Raw genomic sequence first — 17,902 nt, 5'->3', positions numbered from 1 at the left:
GAGTACCGAAGCCACCCGCCGCGTGCTCGGCGTAGGCGGCTTGGACTCCGACCGCCGCTGCTGCTAATGCCCTAGATCCGCCTCGATTCGCCACCCTCTGGAGCTTGGATTTCTTCATTTCATCCCACCATTCGGGATACCCATGAATGAGGAAGCAGGTATCTTTTGTATGCCTCTTTCCTCCGCAATGGCTACAAAACAATTTGCTTTTATCTTCGTCGCCTTTGTGGTGATTGGCTGGATACCGGGACGGCGCCGGTGGTGGCGGTGGAGGCTGACTGGTGCTGTTGCGGTCGAATACGATCAGTCCCGCTCCAATTCCGGAGCCTGGTTGTTCGGTAGGTTTCAATATTCGCGCATTGTTGGCATTGCGCCTCACCATCGCGTATGCCTCTCGAGGAGTCGGTAATGGCTCTTTGTTGATGAGCTCCTTCTTGACTGATTCATACCGTCCATCGAGTGCGGTAAGAAACTGATACACCCTCATCCTTTGGGTCTGTTGATTGTCTTTCTCGATTGACGGAGGATGGTCAATCGTGCTTGGATCTCGGGCGTCTATGGATATCCACAGATCCTGTAATTTTTGCCACAATGCTTCCAAGGTCATTCCTCCTTGTTTGATCGTCATACATCGTCTGTGTAGGTCGTACACCTGAAATGGATCTCTCCCGCTGCCATACGTGATTGCCAGGCCCTCCCAAAGGTCCTTGGCAATCGCGTATTGAGAAACTTCATTTACAAGGTCGGATTCGATATTGTTGATAATCCAATTGAAGGTGCAGTGATCTCTCTGCTGCCACCTCGGGTAATTTGGGTCGGTTATCGGCGGTTCGGGGTCTGAAACTCCTATTATGTGAGAGGTCAGCCCTTTACCGCCAATATCCCTCTTCATCAGGTTGGCCCATAGGGGATAGTTGTTCCCGTTGAGATTTGTTTTGATGGTTACTTCCCCCAGCGATTCTGGCTGGGTTGAGGGTTTTCGAGCTTTGCCCTGATGAAAATTCCTTAAATTTCAGAAATTCGGCAAATTGTGCCGCGAAATCTGGTGGAAAATTGGTTTGGTTTGAAGTGTTTGTGTTATGTGGATCTGTGTTTGAACTCTCGGTGGTTTCTGACATTTTGTTTGCTCACCGGGTTAAGGACAGAAGGTCGGGAAAGGTAGCCTTGGGACGGTGATGAACTCTCTCTGAGTCCCCACCTTAATAACCTGCTCTGATACCATCTTGAAGATGGTAACCGAGAGGGATAAGGGATAAAAGGCTAGGCATGGTGAATTGCAGAGAACAAAGTTTATGATTCTCTTATTTCTGTATTTCTGTGTGTTTTACCTTGTATACAATGATCTTTTTTTATAGGAGAGAAATACAAGTATATTTGGAAACATATCAATCTATTCTGGGTATAATCACTAATTGGTATTCTCCTAAAATAGATTTATTTCTTTCCTTGAATTGTGTCTTCTAGGGTTTGACAAAAAAAAGATAAAAGATTATGATATAACATATATTTGGAATAATGAGATAAAATTTAAGTTAACAATTAATTTCTCATTTTTTAATAAAAAAGATATGATTTACAATGGTCAACTACAATCTCAATCACATGCTGTGAGTGGGCATCCTGCTAACCGCTCATTGGTTCTCGGAGGGAGAGTGCAAGTGTTAATAGCCCGCCCCTACTCATCCCTCTGCATAACCCACTCCGGGAGGGAACACGGGTTACCCCCCTCCTCCTGCCGCTGCAACATGGTGCGGCATCTGCAACAATGTATATAGATAGAAGGATCAAATCTCACTATTCTCCTTCTCTCAATTAAAATATAAAATGTGAGTGATAATGAGTGGGTTGAAAAAGTTAATGACACGTGAGTCCTACTTTTATATATTAGTTTTATAATAAAATGTGAGTGATAATGAGTTGGTGAAATGTGAGGTCCACAACCAAAAATGGTAAAAGTGAAAGATGATAAATTTGATGAGACCGATAAAATGAAAAGTAGTGACAAAATTTTATGAACGGGGAAGTACTATTTTGTAAAAAGTATCTAAAAAGTAGCAATAGATTGTATGATTTGTGAGACATAACATCAATATGGCCCATTTCTAACGACCTTCCCTTGCTTACAATTGAAGATCAAGTAATATATGTGACAAAATATCAATCATAAGTGATAACCAATTTGCTTTTTTTATTTGATTATAACCAATATTGTTAGTCTAGTAATAGACATATATACAAACAGTCACACTCTAGTTTCATGTGAGTTTTCAACTACTTTTATCAATTATCGGATCATGTGATGCACTTAACATCTTTTCTATATTGAAAGTAGTACTACACTACTACTTACTCAACCTTTCATAATTTTCATATCCATTTTTTCTGCAATAAAAACAAATGTTTTTTAAAGAAATTCGTTTTATATATTTAATTAATAAAACACTACTAAGCCACAAATAAAAGTAAATTTATTTCATTACTTTAAGTCAAATTAATTCTCTTTCACTCTTCCCCCAGCGCCATTCATTTTCATTCCCAAAAATTTCAGCTTTTTTTCAACTCATATAGTTAAAGTGATGCTATTTGAATTTCACAATTTTCGACAAAATTGCAACTTTGGTTTCCTAGATCGCGCTCAGATCTTCACACCTCCTGATCCAGCTAAAAAAGTTTGAATTTTGGGAGAAAACGAACGTTGAGGTCAGTTCAAATCTTGTATTTTTGAAATTCTGTGTGTTTATGGTGTGATTACTGCTCTTCGAAGTGAATATCGTTTTATGCCCGGTTGAGTTATGATTTGAACTCGATTTCTGCACCTGGGAGTTTGAGCATTGAGGAAATTGTGATAAGATCTATGTTGCTTTTTTAGAGGTGGAATTTAATTTAGGTTTTATTTTAGAGCTTGAGAGAGCTAATTAAATCTCATTCTTGTTCAATCTGGCTTCAGTAGTTGTTTTGTGGGGTTGATTATATGTGAATTCCTTTGTTTATTTGTGCTTTCTCTGTCATTTTATGTTAACAGAAGAGAATTCATGAGGCTGTGGCTTTGGCAGCAGAAATTGAATCCATTAGGGCATTTTTTGGGTTGATGATCAGTATGTCGCGTTACGATTAGATCCTTTACCTCTGCATTTGTGGCTAGTGATTCTTTGAGAGTGGTTGGTTGGATTTGTGGCTCCGAGTGATGATCAAGAATATACTCAATAGGATCCCTCGCAAGCAAGGGAAGTTAGGAGAAGGTCGCGATGGAGGGGCCACGACACTCTCCTCAACGAATTGGAAAAGCAATGTAGTTGCAGGTTCTAGGTCAGGCAATTTGGATGCTGCAGCCGGGTTGAATCCAGTTGTGAGCAATCTTCTTGAATATGATCCGTCAAATGTGAAGGCAAACGGGGCTATTGGAAGTGCACCGTATGAGGCTCTTCCTAGTTTTAGAGACATTCCAAACTCGGAGAAGCAAACCTTGTTTATCAGAAAATTGAATTTGTGTTGTGTAGTGTTTGACTTCACTGATCCCTCGAAGAGTTTAAAGGAGAAAGACATCAAACGACAGACATTAGTCGAGCTGGTGGATTATGTCACCTCAGCAAATGGGAAGTTCAATGAGACAGCTATGCACGATATGGTAAAGATGGTGTCTGTGAATTTATTCCGGACACTCTCAACTCAGCCTCGTGAGAACAAATCCGTAGATGGCTTTGATTTGGAAGAAGACGAGCCCTTGATGGATCCGGCATGGCCCCATTTGCAAATTGTGTATGAATTTCTCCTCAGGTTTGTAGCTTCACCGGAGACGGATGCCAAGTTGGCAAAACGCTACATTAATCACTCCTTTGTGTTGAGGTTATTAGACCTCTTCGACTCAGAGGATACTAGAGAGAGAGACTACTTAAAGACTGTCCTACACCGGATATACGGGAAGTTCATGGTGCATCGTCCGTTCATCAGAAAAGCAATCAACATTATATTCTACCGTTTCATTTTTGAGACGGAGAAGCACAACGGGATTGCTGAGCTGTTAGAGATCTTAGGGAGCATCATAAATGGATTCGCATTGCCACTCAAGGAAGAACATAAGCTCTTCCTTGTTCGTGCTCTGGTTCCGCTCCACAAACCAAAGTGCGTATCCACATACCATCAACAGCTATCGTATTGCATCACACAGTTTGTGGAGAAGGACTGCAAACTCGCTGATACAGTTATAAGGGGCTTACTCAAATACTGGCCTATTACGAGTAGTTCTAAGGAGGGAATGTTCTTGGGCGAGCTTGAGGAAGTGTTGGAAGTGACCCAGCCCCCCGAGTTCCAGCGTTGTTTGGTCCCACTCTTCCGCCAGATTGGCCGTTGCTTGAGCAGCTCCCACTTTCAGGTCAGTACAACCACGTTCTTGCAAAATTATATGACGTGATGTTGATTTGTGTCGATTTCTTGTCTTTGTGCATTTCTGTGAACATTTTCCTGATTTTAAAATGAACTAATGTAGGTTCTGATGGCTCTTATGAATTAGAGGAACAATAATAAACAGTTGCAAATAAAATTAACGTGATGTTGATTTGTGGCTATTTCCCATCGCTGCTCTCCCCTGCGCACAAACTCACCTTCTATCCGATTCTTGTATCTGTAGGTTGCAGAGAGGGCTCTCTTTCTATGGAACAACAACCACATCGAGAATCTGATCAAACAAAACCGCGCAGTCATACTGCCAATCATCTTCCCGGCATTGGAGAACAACGCAAGGAACCACTGGAATCAAGCCGTGCAGAGCCTGACCCTCAATGTCCGGAAAATCTTCTCTGATGTGGATCCGGAGCTCTTTGAGGAGTGTCTCCTCAAGTACCAGGAAGACGAAGCAGGGCAAGAAGAAACCAAGAGCAGACGTGAAGCAACTTGGAAGCGCTTGGAGGATATAGCAACCACCAACGACGAGCACTGAATGAGCCCCCACCGGGTTGAAGAGAGGAACACATTTTTTGGTTCTAGCTCCGATAAATCGATGAGTATCCCACTGTGTGATCGGTATACGCGGAGTGTATATACACAGCTCAAGGAGGTTACAAATTCTTGCACACACCTTCCAATTTCCATGGAGATGGAGGTAATTTATTTACAAATCCACCTTTTTTATTCTCTTACAAATTGTTTAGCTTATAGAATGATGTGAAACTAAATGAAAAGTTGTATTTGCAGTCCATTTTGGTTGGCTTGGTTAATACCGAGTTTGATTTCATGTGGTATATGTGTATGTTTGATCATAAGGTCTATGAATACACCTACACGCTAAATTATAGTACTCTATTTTCAAGGTATTTGCGAGATACTAATTCCTTACTTTTATTAGAATTCTAGCTTTGCATACCAACTTTAAAATTTGTCTCTAAATTATTAATTTAATGATTTATTTTGATTTTGCAATCAATCAAGATCTTGAGCACTCTATGACTTACTTGTATGGCATTATCGGATGTCAACCTATGACTTACTTGTATGGCATTATCGAATGTCAACCAAAATGAAATCAAATTATAAGCCTGTTGTACTCCCTTCACTCTCATTTCTCATTTTCTCCCTTCACTCTCATTCTTCTTAATACTATAAACTCTAATTCAACAAATGAATTATTTAATTTAATATAATAAGAATTTGTTTTGTTGCCTAAAATATGACGCAGTTTTGGTTAATATAATAAGAATTTGTTTTGTTGCCTAAAATATGACGCAGTTTTGGTTGCGTAAGATGATATATGTCAATGTTAGAGTAAGATGATATATGTAATCTTGATTAATTGTAAAATAAAAATAAATTAATAGTTTGGTGATTTAAAAGAATTTTAAAGTTGGTATGTGTTAAGAGCACAATCTCTTAACGAAGAACAATCCGTCAATCACGTACACAACACAACCAAATCCGGCGCCCCAAGCTATGGGGTCGGCGGCTTCAACACACGCTGGCGCAGAGGATCTCCTCCGTCGGCAGCAAAATAGGTTTTAGGCGTATTGCACAAGTAATGTGGGTAAACTAATTCTTCATTGATTGAAAGCGGAATTAATGAGAAGCCCTATTTATAATATTCTAGACCCTAGGGTTGGTTCGACCTAAACCTATACGTCGGGAAAGAACCAACAAAGAAAACCCGACGGAGCTTATAAAACGCTCGAGACAATAATTGTTTTAAATAAGGAAAAAAGAAAAACAATAAAAGAAATACGTAAAACAAAGTACTTAGTGCAAAAATAAAAGACGTAAATCAGCATCTCTTAGGCATTCCGTCGAGCAGCTGGTCCGCTACTTGGGACGAAGTCGTGGTAACGCTCCGGCTGCTTAATATCCTTCGTCGGTCTCAGCTTCTTCACCGTGTCCACCTGCGAGTCTTCGACTGACTGATTCTCCAGCTCCTGAACGGATTCTGATGTCGACGAACTCTGCATCGGGGGCGACGCAGCCTTGCCTTCAATTGTAGTCTCCTCCGTTACTCGTGATTGTGTTGAGTTCGTAACAACTCCCCCGTCCTTAGAAACTTCCTTGTCCTCAAGGAAGAGGGTGGGAAATCGTTTCATCAAATCCGCCAATGGCTCCCAAGAAGGAGAGTCCGAACCATCCAACCACCTTACTAACACATGCTCCACCGCAGCGCCCTTGTGCCACAATATTTTCGAATCCAATATAGCCACTGGATGGACTACAGGTCGATTCCCAACAAACTGCTCTGGGAGGGGCACGATTGGATCATCCTTCACAAAAGCTCGCAGAAGACTTACATGGAATACATCGTGAATACGACTTCCTTCTGGCAAACGCAATCTGTATGCCACTGGTCCAATCCTCTCCTCCACCTCGAAGGGACCGTAAAAACGCTTGGAGAGCTTTGCCGAGATGGGCCTCGCTACAGAATGCTGGCGATATGGCTGTAATTTCAGCCACACAAAACTTCCAACTTCAAATTCGATATGGCGTCGATGCCGATTGGCCGACGCGGTCATCCGTTGCTGCGCGCGGGACAGGTTTCTACGCAGCTCGATGAGAAGCTCTGCCCTCTTTGTAGCTGGAGCGTGAATCACGTGCGCCATGTAGCACGCCTCTCGGCCCGCAGTTCCATCTATGTTAAGAACAACGCATTCAAACTCTCTTGAGACAGTAACATCCCCAGTTAGCCCTTCATCAAGATTGGAACCATCTCCAACGATGACTACATCTCCAATCCCCTCCAAGTGGGTTTTTTTTTGCAATATGTGAAGAAACCCAGTGCCCACCTTGTGTTTTATGCCTAAGGGTAGCAATTGTAGGAATACAAATTGGTAAAACTCCCCACTTACAACGTGGGTATGTACTAATTCAACCACCACCAGAATTATGATGTACACCATCTTGTCCTTATCGAAGTCAAAATACGAGAGAGTGATGTAGTTATCAATACCAACACCAGGAAACTGCTGCGCCTGCTGACCGTCAATCAAAACACCATTCCATAACATACAACAGAGGCTAATAATATCATAAGCATACGCTATGTAATAGTAGATCCCCAAACACTTTTTCTGGAACTCCTTACCCTGCCTAGAAGCTAACTGGTCGGCGAAATCCGAAACCTCCACACAAAACAACCCAATAAATCCAACTCCATTAGGCCTGCCTGCATAATATTGCAATTCGGTCAGCCTGTGGCCTCTTCTTGTCCAATTGATTTCACATTTGTTAACCAGCTCGGGTTTGTGCGGAAACCAGAGCTGCTTCATATCTTCCCACTGGTGTGGCGTCATCCAAACTGCGAACTGATATATTAGATCATCCAGATCAAGAGTCAGCGTAGCTGGATAAAGCATTCTTGTCGACTCATGTACTACTAAAGTCATCCCTAGAACTACTTTCCACCCAATCGACATATTTAATTTGTGGCTGAGTCCAACTTCAAGACGTCGGATATGCTTCAGATTAGTATTATACGCATAGTTGCTTCCCCTCCCCTGAGCTTCCAACAATGCTGCATCAAAGTGAAAATTCCCGCCAAGTGCAGAGCCTCCAATGCTAAACTCATATTCCTGACTAGGCCACCCCCAATCATTCATCATTAAACCAAGCATGTTGTCATCACTGCCTCGTCTACATCCATCTCGGTCCACATTTATAATAATGGTGCCAAGTTCGGATAAAGACTCCAAAACTACAGGAACTCTTCGAAGCTGTGAGGATTTCAACAAAAGAAACACACCAGCATCGGTGATGGCATCTCTAGACAACTCAGCATCGGGGACAACCTTATCATCGTTGGAGACAACACCGTAGCCGCAGATATTATCCCTAGAGTGGTGATGCTCATGATCAACCATCGGTGTTATGCTAGTCCCCTCCACATATAACATGTTTTTGCCACGGCTCAAACAGTGCAAGGGGTCATGTCCGTCTCTATCAGATTCATCAGTTGTCGACCTCGTAATGAGAGTAGACCCGTCAAGATCCCATGTAGCCAGGACTACCTCCTCGTCTTTATCACAGAGTGAATTTGCAATATCGAAATTAGACATTATAGTGGGTATACTACCTGGACCACCTAAATCTGGTGAAACTCTCGTGTTCACTACATCTTTATCCACCTGATCCATTGGGGCTTCCCTTGGCAGAATGGTTACAGTAAGAGCCTGAACTTGCGTACCTTGCTCCATGTCATACCCGACGCCCTTGATATCATCGTCGATGATGATTTCACTAGCCATAAGCAACTCACTACAAGTTTGGTCACTATGATCGCCATCTACCTTGTGATCCGTAACAACAATAACTGTCTGTTTGACTTCCTCGATTCTATGAAGTTGCTGGTCATCGGGCTCCTGATTCACAAGAGAGTACTCTGTTGTGCGTTCGGGTTGTCGCTGGTCCAGGCAGGTGTTAATGAACTTCCTCAACGTCTCAAAGCGGGGCGCTTTCATGGTGAGATCCATTGGCCTATCGGTTCTCACGGTTCCGTGATTCAGACGGTTGATAGGGGAGCCCCAAGACGTGGGTTGCTGATAACTCCTAAAGCCCCTATCAGGTCCTTGAGGGTAGCGATCTGCCGGCCTCTCCCAGCTCGAGCCATGCCACGAATCACGGCAAGCGCGGTAGGGGGCTGCTGCTGTACTGTGTCGTGGAGGGCGGCCCTCTGGCCAGTGTGTCACGCGAATGGTGCCTCGTCGACGCCGAATATCCCCACCACGGTCACGCCGGCCGTGGTTGAAATTCCGAGGGACATCCTCGTTGGCCGTCCATACATCACGCTGGAAGCGATATCCATCCAAGTCCGCGTAGTCCAAAAAATAGGGCAGATCCGGTTCGGGAAGGCGTCTGGCTTCCAACCTATCAACCCTTCTATCCCTCGCATCCAATATAAATTCCAATTGATCAAATCTGGCCATGATTCGATCAAAACCCTGCGTGATCGGGTCAACTCCACCCGGATCGTTCCATTGGCGGCCCGAAGCAGAAGGATCCCCCCTGGGTGGTGGTCGGGGTGGGCCTCCTCCGTCACGACGATGTCCCAAAGGCGGCCGTCGCGTCGGACCGAGAACCACCTCCTGCACGTTTCCTCCCGTCAATACCGGTGGGGAGCGCTGCAATTCCTCGACTATATCCATGAGTTCACAATGAAAGCACCAGTTGTTAAGAGCACAATCTCTTAACGAAGAACAATCCGTCAATCACGTACACAACACAACCAAATCCGGCGCCCCAAGCTACGGGGTCGGCGGCTTCAACACACGCTGGCGCAGAGGATCTCCTCCGTCGGCAGCAAAATAGGTTTTAGGCGTATTGCACAAGTAATGTGGGCAAACTAATTCTTCATTGATTGAAAGCGGAATTAATGAGAAGCCCTATTTATAATATTCTAGACCCTAGGGTTGGTTCGACCTAAACCTATACGTCGGGAAAGAACCAACAAAGAAAACCCGACGGAGCTTATAAAACGCTCGAGACAATAATTGTTTTAAATAAGGAAAAAAGAAAAACAATAAAAGAAATACGTAAAACAAAGTACTTAGTGCAAAAATAAAAGACGTAAATCAGCATCTCTTAGGCATTCCGTCGAGCAGCTGGTCCGCTACTTGGGACGAAGTCGTGGTAACGCTCCGGCTGCTTAATATCCTTCGTCGGTCTCAGCTTCTTCACCGTGTCCACCTGCGAGTCTTCGACTGACTGATTCTCCAGCTCCTGAACGGATTCTGATGTCGACGAACTCTGCGTCGGGGGCGACGCAGCCTTGCCTTCAATTGTAGTCTCCTCCGTTACTCGTGATTGTGTTGAGTTCGTAACAGTATGCAAAACCTGAATTTGGCAAAACTTTTATTTTAGGCAAATTACATTTTTTCTGATTTGGTTAATGGACAATCAATTTCAAGGATCACGTGAAGGTGGACTCGCATCTAAGATATTTGGTCTCATACATTAACGACGCTAACGTCGAGCCAACACACACACACTTATGCAAGTGTTGCTTATTTCTCGACTCTAATTTTTTTTATAATATGTAGTAGTTTTTTATCTAGGTAGGGAACAACCAATTTCGAACATCACATCATGGTGGACTCAAATTTGAGATATTTGGTGTTAGAGATTAAGAGCATGCAAAGCACGCCGAAAACATGTCAATATTGAACAATCAATGAAGGGGTAAGTCCACATTCGCGACGCCACAATGAAGACGTTAAGGCAAACGGTAAAGGACGAGGCAGCAGTTCAACCAGACCCGACCACATGTCAAGCGTTTTATTTGGCTATTTGCATAAACCTATAAATGCCGACACAAACATTACCACTTGTGGAACTCCAAAGAAGTTGGGTTTCTTGTTTAATTATTTCAGATTTTCTTTGAATTTTAATTAGTTCTATATTTTAATTATATTTTATAATGAATAAAGTGAAATAAAAAACAAAAAAAAAAGTGGCATGAGTCTTCGATGGATAATTTAATTTCTAGTTTTTTTTTATAATTTAATTTCTAGTTTTATACTGAGTGATGAATCGGAAAATTCCAGAAGCTGCTCCAACCGCTTTCTTCACTCCTTCTCTCTCAGCTCATTCACCTTCGACAATTCTGTGTTTTCTTCATGACAATCGCATCAATTTCATCTCTGCGGCAGAACCTACCGCCGTTCCTCATCCGCCAGCACCGTTTCATCTCCGCCGTTATCAATGCGAGAAGGCAACAGCAGCAGAAGCAACACCAGCCCAACAAAAACGTGCTCAGAGCTCGAGATACCTTCAAGAAGCAATTCTCCTCCCTGGCGCCGCTCCTCTCTCCCGATGACAAGCCACCGCTCGCGGAGAATCAGGCAATCGGCACGGTTGTTTCGTCGCAGGCCAATTTCATGCGCGTCGTTGTCAATTCGGCGTCGCAGTCGGAGGATTGGGGGAATTTGGGGATGGAGCTGTTGTGCGTGGTGAAAGACGTGCTGAAGAAGATAAAGAGGCGCGTTTTGGTTGGGGATAGGGTTCTGGTTGGAGCGATTGATTGGGTGGATAAAGGCGGCCGGATTGAGAATGTGTTTGAGCGTAAGAGCGAGATTTTGGATCCACCTGTGGCGAATGTGGATCATTTGCTGGTGCTTTTCTCGATTGAGCAGCCCACCGTCGAGCCGTTTACTCTTACTAGATTCCTTGTGGAGGCTGAATCCACTGGAATTCCTCTCACGCTTGCGCTCAACAAAGTAGAGCTCGCTGACGAAGGGGTATGAAATTTCAACTTCAGTTTTTTGTTTCTTTGAATTTGAGTTCATATTTCTTTTGGCATGGAGTTGTTTCTGTTTTAGGGCTTAATTTAGGCATTTTCTGATTGGATTAGGTCTTGCTTTAGAAGTCTCGTTTCACATCTTTACTCAAATCAAATGTCATTTTTGTATCTGTTGCTGTCCTATAATTGACTTGTGCTTATAATTAATTGGCTTTTGAAGGCTCTGAAGGAATGGAAGTCTCGGCTTCATCAGTGGGGCTATGAACCAGTTTTCTGTAGTGTTGATACCAAACGAGGCCTTGATACGCTACAGTTTATTTTGAGAGAGCAGACCTCTGTGATTGTCGGTCCCAGCGGTGTTGGTAAATCGAGTTTGATCAATGCTTTAAGGGGCAACAGAAGTGTTATTGGGGGTGTCGAAGATGAAAATTTGTTTGAACATGTACGTTTGCCTTTCATTGTTGTTTCTAGAGTAGGTTTGGCTATGACATGTTTGATGATTTCTGAATGCCTCCTTCAAATAATGGATTGTTCAGACTCTAGGAAGCAAGTGGTTTGAAGAGCAGCGTGTTGGAGAAGTGTCGACAAGGAGTGGGAGAGGAAAACACACTACTCGAAATGTGTCGCTCCTTCCATTATCTGGAGGAGGATATCTTGCGGATACCCCCGGCTTTAACCAGCCTAGTTTGATGAAAGTAACGAAGCAGTCCCTCGCACAATATTTCCCAGAGGTTCTGCTAGTGATGCGTTTTCTAGATTTTCTTGATTTTTAGATGCTATTGGGAAATTGAGCTGATTGATTGAGTGATTCATATCCCAGATTCGGAAAATGCTGGAACAGGATTGGCCTGGGAAGTGTTCTTTCAGTGATTGCCTGCATATAGGCGAGCCTGGGTGTCTAGTCAAAGGAGACTGGGAAAGATTTTCGTACTATCTTCAACTGCTCGATGAGATTAAAATTAGAGAAGAGTTTCAGCTCAGGACTTTTGGAACTAAAAGAGAGAGTGGTGTGAGGTATGTTCATTTTAGATTATGAAAGCTATATGCGCATACTTGCTTCCAATAAACGTCTTGTGATGAAATTTGGTTTAGGCTCAAGGTCGGAGAACTGGGTGTGAAGCAAGCTGAACCAAGATTGGAACCCAAGAAGCACAGGAGGCAATCACGCAAGACTGTAAACCAGTCCATACTAGACGAGTTGGATGATGAAGATGACGACGACGAAACTCATGATAGTGAAAATCCTATTCTGAGGGCAATGAAGGAAGAAAATCAATGAGCCAGCATTGGTATATTACAGAATAGCTATACCTTGTAAATAGACAACTAATCTGAGAATGGTAGTGTTCATAGTAAAACTCTGTCGTTTTGTATCTATCTCGAAAAAGAACAACCTTTTCTTTGGTAAATCGAATGAGAAAGATGATTTATAAAATCTTGGTTGTTTTTCTAATAGTTTGGTCTTGTTCCTTTATCTTCAGAGATCCTGAATCACTAGATGGTGTTTCATCTTCTATACGAGATTGTCGTCACGTGTATCTTGAGAAATCCCGATGCATTGCTATTCGTTTCAACGGATGGTTTTGGGATTTCTGAAATGCATGACAGACAATCTAATTGTTGGAATAAAAGTAACAGTAGTTGTTGTGTGGCGATGTAGCAACTAGAGGTAGATCGAAGCTTTACATCGTTAATCTTCACTTCAACAAACAACTCTTCCTCACCAATTTTTCCAACGGATTAATACCCTTTTCCACAAGCAAAAACATCACATTTTTGTCCCAAGTTTTAACCAACAAAGCCTTAATCAGTTTTTACTTCACTTTCAGACAAAATCGACATGCACCCTACGTTAAGAAATGCCCACTTGCACTATTTTGATATTCTAAGAAGAAGAAATGAACGATTTTGACACTTAGTCAAACCCTATATTTATAAGTATGAGATGAGATATCGTGTGTATTTTGTAATTAAATTTGAGTTTTAAAATTTGGTTGCTGGAATGAGTATCCTTTACAATTTAATTATTACTACTAAAAGTTGGTTAAATAGAAGAATCTTATACTAATGACGTTGTCTTATAAAAACATGCCGTCATTTCTCATTTTACCAAGTGTTGCAATTCCAACTATATCAACTACGCACTGCTCAAGAAAACTAATTTCACAAAAAAAAAATCATAATTTTATTAAAGAAACTTTTTTCTCTCATTCTCTACTAACACTATTTCAGTCATTTTTTCTTTCTATATCTCTTACTTTTTCAATTGTACATTAAAATTCGTACTATTTCAAATGCTGTTTATATTTTAAGAACAAACATAATATAATTCAATTTTACACAATTAATTTTACCTATCATCCTAAAATGACACAATTATCAAGTCAGGTCTAAGTCAAGTCAAGTCATAATGCTTAATCAAATTAAATGTCTTAAATTTAAATCTCACCAACACTTTACAAGTAAAGTCCATATGCTTAATATTTCAACGTTAATAAATTCAATTGGTTTCGGATTTGAAAAAGAGAAATCTTACGTTATGTATAAAGTGGAAAGTTTATCCATAAACAAAGAGGTGGGAGAATTTAAATAGTAGTTGTACTCCTTTTATACGCATGGGCCCACCTTTTTGCGTCCCAACGTCTGCTTTTTCTCTTTTGAAATTCAAATCGCTCTCACTATGCACACGCCATTAAACAAAACCTTCATACCTCACACCTCAAAACTAACATTCTTTTCCACTAAATTATTATGATAATCATATCATTATTATTTTCCTTTCGCCCTTCTTTCTTTCCATTTTGGGTTTGAAGCTGTTTATTTCCTCAGTAAAATACAATGGGAGATTCTTCTTGTCTCTTGCATGGCTTCTCTTATGCTTCTGCTGTTCCAAATGAATCCAAACAGGTAGCCATACATTTCAAAATCAAATCTTTTCTTCTTTTTCTTTGTGGGTTGTGTGAATCATGAATCTCATTTTTCATGACTTGATAGTATTTGCTTTATTTTGTATTGGGAAATTGAAAAAATGCTTGCTTTGCAGTTGCAGTGGTGATTCAAGATTCTCGTTTTTTTAATTTTCATGTCTGCGGTTGTGAATGAGTTGATATTTGCTTTGTTTGAATTGGGATATTGAAAAAATGTTTGCTTTGTAGTTGCAGTGGTGAATCAAGATTCTCATTTTTCAATTTTCATGTCTGCGGTTGTGAATGAGTTGATATTTGGTTTGTTTGAATTGGGAAACTGAAAAAATGTTTGCTTTGCAGTTGCAGTGGCGAATCAAGATTCTCATTTTTTCAATTTTCATGTCTGCGGTTGTGAATGAGTTGATATTTGCTTTGTTTGAATTGGGATATTGAAAAAATGTTTGCTTTGTAGTTGCAGTGGTGAATCAAGATTCTCATTTTTCAATTTTCATGTCTGCGGTTGTGAATGAGTTGATATTTGGTTTCTTTGAATTGGGAAACTGAAAAAATGTTTGCTTTGCAGTTGCAGTGGCGAATCAAGATTCTCATTTTTTCAATTTTCATGTCTGCGGTTGTGAATGAGTTGATATTTGCTTTGTTTGAATTGGGATATTGAAAAAATGTTTGCTTTGCAGTTGCAGTGGTGAATCAAGATTCTCAATTTTCATGTCTGTGGTTGTGAATGAGTTGATAATTGGTTTGTTTGAATTGGGAAATTGAAAAAATGCTTGCTTTGCAGGGGAATCACATGCATGCTTTAGGTGAATCCATTTCATTTGGGAGGTTCACAGCAGATTCCTTGTCATGGGAGAGATGGTCCACATTCCCTCACAAGAAATACGTGGAGGAGGCCGAGAGCTACGCGAGGCCGGGCTCTGTCGCACAGAAGAAGGCCTTCTTCGAGGCTCATTACAAGAGGATTGCAGCTCAAAGGGCTGCTGCTGCAGCACTTCTTGAGCAAGAAAATGCTGCTTTATCTCAAAAGGCTCAAAATGAGAGTGTTGGTTTGAAGGATGATGGTGGTGATCATGAGGAGGGAGGGGTTTCTTTGAACCCTCCACCGGATTTAGCCGATTGGGGAAGTGGGAATGTCAAGACTCTTGATGTGAAGGGAGATGATAAAGTGAGAATCAGCAATGGAGGGAGAGAGAGTGGTGTGGTGAGAGGAAATCAAGTATCAAAGCAGCCTTCAGTTAGAAGAAGTAATCTTGAAAATAGTGCTGCAGTTTCTGATGCTTCAGAGATTAGTGAGACTTCTTCACAGATAGAGAAGCCATTGCTAAAGGTGGTTTGCTATCTCTATTTTTGTTTAATTGCAATGTTTGTGCTCTGAAATTTTTGGTGTTTTTGCAGAACAAAAATGTTGATAGTGAGGAAGTAACATCAGGGATGATGAGCAAGAGAAGAACAGGCCTTCCTTCAGTGAAGACGTCCGCTCATCACAAGCAGCGAAGAATCCCATCCACGCCTGCAAAGGCCATGACTCCACAACTCAATAGAGAGAGCCATGTCAATCGCAGCACAAGGAAGTCCAATGGGGACGCATTGGATGGGCGAAGATCGTCTCCAAAGTCGTTGCGTGCCTTGCTAAGCTTGGGCTCTTTCCGGGAGTCTGAAAAAGAGCCGGTTTCCAAGAACAAGGGGATTGAAGCACACAGTTCCACTAGAACGACTGGAGAGTGCCCGACTCCTTTCAAGACACCTGCTCCGGTGATTCTTGTGGCATTCAATCTGATCTTTTTGTGCTTATTTTTTAAGAAACTAATCCTATTTTTTCATTGCAGGCATCTACTAAGAGTAGTGTGTCTTCATATCCTGCAGCAGCCACCCCTCAAACTGAGAATAGGAGGTAACTAATTCAACTTGTATACAAATATTTCATTCATCTAATGCTGTTCAACGACGATAAACTTGATCTGTATGTAAAATGCACAGGAAGAAAACACCAGATCCCTCAGCCTCAGGGAGAAAAACAACAGGTCCTAAATGGCACATCTTGTCGGCAGTGTAAGTCCATATTTTCCTAAAAGCTGCTGCTTTTATATTGATTGGGAGCAAACTATACAGAAATTCGGACGTTACTCATATATGAGCATGATAATTAAACCTTAAATCTTTATGATCAATTCAAGAATGTGAAACAATGGTTGTAACTTGGTTTAATAGCAATACTTGGTTTGATGTGATCTGATAAAATGATTACCTGTGTATCAGCTGCACGAAGTCGTTGTCGGCCTACAGAAACAAACTACCGTCACCAACTGTATCCACTCCATTCATGCTGAGAACTGAAGAAAGAGCTGCAAAGAGAAAACAGGCAAGAAACTGATGCATAAGTTGTCTCATTCTTGCATTGGACTTCCTGTCCTTTTACTGGATTTGTAGTTTAGTACTCTTCCTAAAACCAATTTTTTTATGAAAAATTCAGAAACTTGAGGAGAAATTCAATGCAACGGAGGTGCAGAAGACGCAGCAAAAGACATTAAAGGTTGACTAGTCAAACCCAATTTCACGTCTTTTCTTATGATTGTAGCATCAGTTGTTCCTGTTCCTGTGCTAAATGGGCAAAGGGATTGGTTCTTTTTGTAGGAGAAAGCAGGAAATGAGTTTAGAAAACTAAGCTGCAGCCTTTGCTTCAAAGCTCGTCCCTTGCCCGACTTCTACAAGGAAAGAGAACCTCCAAATAATCAGACGAAAAAGGTACAAAAATGGTTTGTAGTCTTGTGTTTTTTTTCCAGATTTTGTCGTATGTATCTTCTAACAGACGCTTTTTAACGTTGTGTAGCCTCCAGCAGTGCAACCGCAGACAGCAGTACTAGGAAGAAGCGTCTCAAACCAGAAGCACGGCACCATCTCAATGCCGCCTCCTCCTCCACCACCGAGAATCATAGCCAAGAGCAATGTTTCCAAGAATTTATCAAGAAAGAAAGTTATCAACCAAAGCAAATTTCTCAGTACTTCACTACCTGAAAGAATGGCACATGAAAATGCTTCTCCAAATATCCAGCAGTGATCAGTGGGATATGCTGTGCATAAATTCTTTTTGATGATCAAATTCAATTTGTCATTGTTTAATGTGGGAGATGTAATCTTTACATGTATAAAACTCTGTGTTTGTGTGTGTTCTGGGATTAGAATTCAACCCCAAAAAGATGAATTTATAATCTGTCTCAGTGACTTTTTTCTGTTTCAAATTTAAATCTATATCAAATAGATGCTGCAGAAGTACAAGAGGCAACAA

The 17,902-nt window shown here is 41.5% G+C and overlaps 4 protein-coding genes across 4 annotated transcripts; 3 read left to right on the top strand and 1 right to left on the bottom strand.

The window, feature by feature from the left end:
* The first annotated feature begins 2,380 nt into the window (after positions 1-2,380).
* Positions 2,381-5,321, top strand: LOC121809263 (serine/threonine protein phosphatase 2A 57 kDa regulatory subunit B' theta isoform-like). Its single transcript, XM_042209791.1, has 3 exons — positions 2,381-2,700; positions 3,023-4,369; positions 4,625-5,321. The coding sequence occupies exons 2-3, from the start codon at positions 3,185-3,187 to the stop codon at positions 4,931-4,933; spliced, it is 1,494 nt and encodes a 497-aa protein (XP_042065725.1). The 5' UTR covers positions 2,381-2,700; positions 3,023-3,184; the 3' UTR covers positions 4,934-5,321.
* A 686-nt stretch (positions 5,322-6,007) lies between these two features.
* LOC121809252 lies at positions 6,008-10,769 on the bottom strand. Its single transcript, XM_042209778.1, has 2 exons — positions 9,014-10,769; positions 6,008-8,395 (listed from the first exon to the last, which is right to left on the bottom strand). Exons 1-2 carry the CDS (start codon positions 9,600-9,602, stop codon positions 6,255-6,257), a joined length of 2,730 nt encoding a protein of 909 aa, XP_042065712.1. The 5' UTR covers positions 9,603-10,769; the 3' UTR covers positions 6,008-6,254.
* Positions 10,770-10,962: 193 nt separating this feature from the next.
* LOC121809266 (small ribosomal subunit biogenesis GTPase RsgA 1, mitochondrial-like) lies at positions 10,963-13,130 on the top strand. Its single transcript, XM_042209794.1, has 5 exons — positions 10,963-11,693; positions 11,916-12,137; positions 12,232-12,426; positions 12,516-12,709; positions 12,788-13,130. Exons 1-5 carry the CDS (start codon positions 11,073-11,075, stop codon positions 12,972-12,974), a joined length of 1,419 nt encoding a protein of 472 aa, XP_042065728.1. The 5' UTR covers positions 10,963-11,072; the 3' UTR covers positions 12,975-13,130.
* A 1,238-nt stretch (positions 13,131-14,368) lies between these two features.
* On the top strand, positions 14,369-17,899 carry LOC121809259 (protein WVD2-like 7). Its single transcript, XM_042209789.1, has 9 exons — positions 14,369-14,602; positions 15,401-15,946; positions 16,015-16,371; positions 16,446-16,510; positions 16,597-16,668; positions 16,876-16,978; positions 17,090-17,149; positions 17,251-17,361; positions 17,447-17,899. The coding sequence occupies exons 1-9, from the start codon at positions 14,534-14,536 to the stop codon at positions 17,672-17,674; spliced, it is 1,611 nt and encodes a 536-aa protein (XP_042065723.1). The 5' UTR covers positions 14,369-14,533; the 3' UTR covers positions 17,675-17,899.
* Positions 17,900-17,902: the final 3 nt, after the last annotated feature.

Source organism: Salvia splendens, chromosome 6 (assembly GCF_004379255.2).
Source record: "Salvia splendens isolate huo1 chromosome 6, SspV2, whole genome shotgun sequence".
Taxonomy (NCBI): Eukaryota; Viridiplantae; Streptophyta; class Magnoliopsida; order Lamiales; family Lamiaceae; genus Salvia; species Salvia splendens.
The sequence above is the reverse complement of the archived record's forward strand: the minus strand, read 5'-3'. Positions and strand labels throughout refer to the sequence as shown.

What these genes read in the sequence shown, in the direction of transcription:
- LOC121809263 (XM_042209791.1), top strand. Translation starts at nt 3,185, where the DNA reads ATGATCAAGAATATACTCAATAGGATCCCTCGCAAGCAAGGGAAGTTA. An exon ending in TGAGCAGCTCCCACTTTCAG is followed by an intron (nt 4,370 to 4,624) that starts GTCAGTACAACC and finishes TTGTATCTGTAG; the next exon opens with GTTGCAGAGAGGGCTCTCTT.
- LOC121809252 (XM_042209778.1), bottom strand. Translation starts at nt 9,602, where the DNA reads ATGGATATAGTCGAGGAATTGCAGCGCTCCCCACCGGTATTGACGGGA. An exon ending in CCCTCAAGGACCTGATAGGG is followed by an intron (nt 8,396 to 9,013) that starts GCTTTAGGAGTT and finishes AATCTGATAGAG; the next exon opens with ACGGACATGACCCCTTGCAC.
- LOC121809266 (XM_042209794.1), top strand. Translation starts at nt 11,073, where the DNA reads ATGACAATCGCATCAATTTCATCTCTGCGGCAGAACCTACCGCCGTTC. An exon ending in ATGAAAATTTGTTTGAACAT is followed by an intron (nt 12,138 to 12,231) that starts GTACGTTTGCCT and finishes TGGATTGTTCAG; the next exon opens with ACTCTAGGAAGCAAGTGGTT. An exon ending in TCGCACAATATTTCCCAGAG is followed by an intron (nt 12,427 to 12,515) that starts GTTCTGCTAGTG and finishes TTCATATCCCAG; the next exon opens with ATTCGGAAAATGCTGGAACA.
- LOC121809259 (XM_042209789.1), top strand. Translation starts at nt 14,534, where the DNA reads ATGGGAGATTCTTCTTGTCTCTTGCATGGCTTCTCTTATGCTTCTGCT. An exon ending in TTCCAAATGAATCCAAACAG is followed by an intron (nt 14,603 to 15,400) that starts GTAGCCATACAT and finishes CTTGCTTTGCAG; the next exon opens with GGGAATCACATGCATGCTTT. An exon ending in GAGCTGCAAAGAGAAAACAG is followed by an intron (nt 16,979 to 17,089) that starts GCAAGAAACTGA and finishes TGAAAAATTCAG; the next exon opens with AAACTTGAGGAGAAATTCAA.